The sequence below is a fragment of the Trachypithecus francoisi genome, unplaced genomic scaffold (genome assembly GCF_009764315.1).
Source record: "Trachypithecus francoisi isolate TF-2019V2 unplaced genomic scaffold, Tfra_2.0 Lachesis_group10, whole genome shotgun sequence".
Classification (NCBI taxonomy): domain Eukaryota; kingdom Metazoa; phylum Chordata; class Mammalia; order Primates; family Cercopithecidae; genus Trachypithecus; species Trachypithecus francoisi.
This window is the reverse complement of record NW_022681455.1, coordinates 35,033,240-35,036,586: the sequence shown is the minus strand read 5'-3', so window position 1 is coordinate 35,036,586 and position 3,347 is coordinate 35,033,240. Positions and strand designations below refer to the sequence as shown.

The 3,347-nt window shown below is 42.2% G+C and overlaps 1 protein-coding gene across 1 annotated transcript; it reads right to left on the bottom strand.

Moving 5' to 3' along the window:
- Window positions 1-1,493: 1,493 nt before the first annotated feature.
- Window positions 1,494-2,439, bottom strand: LOC117087090 (omega-amidase NIT2-like; the record flags this gene model as incomplete). The annotated part of the gene is made up of 1 exon (XM_033216894.1): window positions 1,494-2,439. A coding segment is annotated over one exon (867 nt), but the record flags the coding sequence as incomplete, so codon positions are not given.
- Between the last annotated feature and the right edge of the window lie 908 nt (window positions 2,440-3,347).

Sequence of the window (3,347 nt, the reverse complement as noted above, 5' to 3'; positions counted from 1 at the left end):
TTCCATTTCTTATTAATCTCTCAAGAGCAAAGATAATCCTATAAATCCACCAGAGAATGTCAGGAGTCTGGACTGGTATTTTAGATCATCGCAACTGCCCTCATGGCTTTTAATTAGTCATCCACTAGTGTCTGCCATTTGGAATGTTTATTTTTGCTCTTGGAGGATTTCCAGAAATCAGCAAAGGAAAAGGGCCAAGTCGTTTACAGACACACATAACCGAACCAAAATGAGACCAAAATTAGTGTTCACAATACTTTTAACCCAGCTATGCAGATTAAACGCACTCTTCAATTAGGCAGGCAGGAAGAACCAAAAGTAAATTCTCCAGAAAAGACTTGCCTCACAGATAGGATATAAATTCTGTAGAAACCAGAGCACTCAAACCGGAAGGGCACTTGTCCTCATCCCAGAAAGGACTTTCCAGAAAAGACAAAAAGTCTTTTATCATCCCAGGAGGACATAATGTCCTTTATTAAAGGCAGACTTGTAACTGAAACAAATCCTCTATAAAGTGAAAAACAATTCACCAAAGGGAGGGAGTCTGAGAATCCTACAGGAGATTCACCCGGCTGGAAAAGGCAACTCATGAAGACGGAGAGCACAGAGGGCTCAGTCAGTATACACTCAGTTTCAGGGGCCTCTGATTCTTCTGAGGTGAGCTTGCCTCTTCCCACTTCTGACACCATTTGTGTCAACCTCAATAACAAACGGAGTGAGGCCCTCTAAAAGAAAATGATATTTATTTGGTAATAAGGTATTGCAATGGGAATACATGTGTGATAGTAAACCATGTGCATATTCAGGGATTTGAAGGAAGACAAAGGTTTTCAAAGGAAAAATGAGGATTACATAATTGTTTTGAGATAATTATCCTTGGCTACAAGGATCAATAACAACGGTGGTGCCAGTTTGGGGTTGGACAGTCAGTTGCTGAGCAGATGTCCTTGCAGAAGTGTTTTTTTTTGGTATAAGGTTGTGATGGTATTTGTGCTAGGTTCTGGTTTTCACAAGGTTGTGGTCTTTTGGAATAGTTTATGTTACCAGACATTTATGCATGAGAACTCTCTCGCCAGCTCGTTTTTCTTTTTTTGTAAACATACAAGTGACTGTATTTTTTTTGTTGTTGTTGTTATTTGTTGTTGCTTTTCTTTTCTTTTCTCTTCTCTTTTGTCTTCTCTTTTCCTCTCTTCTCTTTCTTTTGTGACAGAGTCTCCCTCTGTCACCCAGGCTGGAGTGCAGTGGCAAAATCTTGGCTCACTGCAACCTCTACCTCCTGAGTTCAAGCAATTATCCTGCCTCAGCCTCCTGAGTAGCTGGGATTATAGGCACGCACCACCATGTCTGGCTCATTTTTTGGGGTTTTATCATGTTGGCCAGGCTGGTCTCGAACTCCTGGCCTCATGTGATCCACCTGCCTCAGCCTCCCAAAGTACTGGGATTACAGGCGTGGGTCACCATGCTCGGCCAGAAATGACTTTTTTTTTTTTTTCCATGAAAGAATTTAATAGGGAGTTGATTATGTTGTAGAATCATATCTTCCTGTTCTGTGACACATTAGAAATGTAAACTTTAGGGCTTTTTCATCTCCATAGCATAGAGGTCTGATCGTTTCTGTCTAAAAATGGGGATTTGCTGGCGTATTTCAGCCAGCTTCTTCAGGTCTATGTTTGAATACACGATTGCTTCTTCTGTGCCAGCTTTGGCTAGGACCTCCCGCCAAGGGTTCACCACGGTGCTGTGTCCGCAGGCAACATAGGAGGTTTTGTCTTCCCGGGCAGGAGAGGCTGTGGCCGCATACACCTGATTATCAACAGCCTGACTTTGCTGAAGCAACTCCCAGTGGGCTGGTCCAGTGGTCAGATTAAAAGCTCCTGGATATACCAACAGCTGGCAGCCTCTCTGTGCACAGATTTGTGCAAGCTCTGCAAACCGCATGTTGTAGCAGATGCCCAGACCCACTCTGCAGTAAGGAGTATCAAATGTGGAGAAACTATCACCCGGACTCAATGTTTTAGATTCTTGAAATGTAATTTTTCCAGGAACATCAATGTCAAACAGATGGAGCTTTCTGTACTTCGCTAGTACAGTTCCATCAGGCCCAAACACAGCACAGGTGTTATATAATTTCCCAGCATCCTCTTCAGGGATAGAGCCTCCAATGAGATATATGCTGCATTCCTTTGCTACTTTAGAAAGCTTCTGTGTGGATTCACCAGGAATTTTCTCTGCATATTCAGGAAAATATTTCCTTCCATATGGAGAATTAAAGCATTCCAGCAAAGAAACTATTCTGGCTCCTTGCGTTGCTGCCTCCCGGGTAAAGCTACAAGCTCGAGTGACGTTACCTGATTTGATGGAAGAAATTTGAAGCTGCATGAGGGCCAAGTGGAAAGTGGCTGTGGCTCTCTGGACAAGCGCCACCTCCAGAAATGGCTTTTAATTCTAACCACTTTCACAGAGTTTATCTGGTTTGGGATTTGCTTGGCTTCTTGAATCTGAAGGTTTATATTTATGTTTGTTGCCAAATTTTGGAAGTTCTCAGGCATTATTTTTTTGAGTGCTTTTTTTTTTTTTTTTTTTTTTTTTTTGAGATGGGGGTCTCACTCTGTTGCCCAGGCTGGAGTGCGGTGGGGTGATCACAGGTCAACCTCCTTGGCTCAAGCAATTCTGCCACCTCAGCCTCCAGAGGAGTTGGGACTACAGGCACACACCACCACGCCCAGCTAATTTTAAAGTTTTTTGTAGAGACAGGGTCCCACTATGTTGCCCAGGCTGGTCTTGAGCTCCTGGACTCAATCTATTCTCCCACTTCAGCCTTCCAAAGAGTTAGGATTACAGACATGAGCCACCATACCCGGCCTCGACTATGTTCTTAGCCTCTCTCTTTTTCCTTCTTGTTCGTTGACACAAATGTTAGATCTTTTGTTATGGTCACACAAGCCCCTGCGATGCTCTTTATTTTTTTTCAGTCTGTTTTCTCTCTGTTGTTCAGACTGGGTAATGTCTGTTGTTTTGTTTCCCAGTTTATGGTGCACTTTTCCTTTCCCATCCACTCCACTCTTAAGCCCATCCACTGAGCTTTGTAGTTTTTGTATTTTTTTAGTTGTAAAATTTCCAATAGGTTCTTTATATCTTTTATTTCTTTGCTCAGACTTTCGACCTTTTCATTTTCTACAAGTGTGTTTATAATTATTTGTTGAAACATTCTTATCATGGCTGCTTTAAAAATATTTTTCAGATAATTCTAATATCTGTGCCATCTTGGTGTTAATATCTTTTTTTTTTTTTTTAAAGACGAAGTCTCGCTCTGTTGCCCAGGCTGGAGTGCAGTGGTGCAGTCTCAG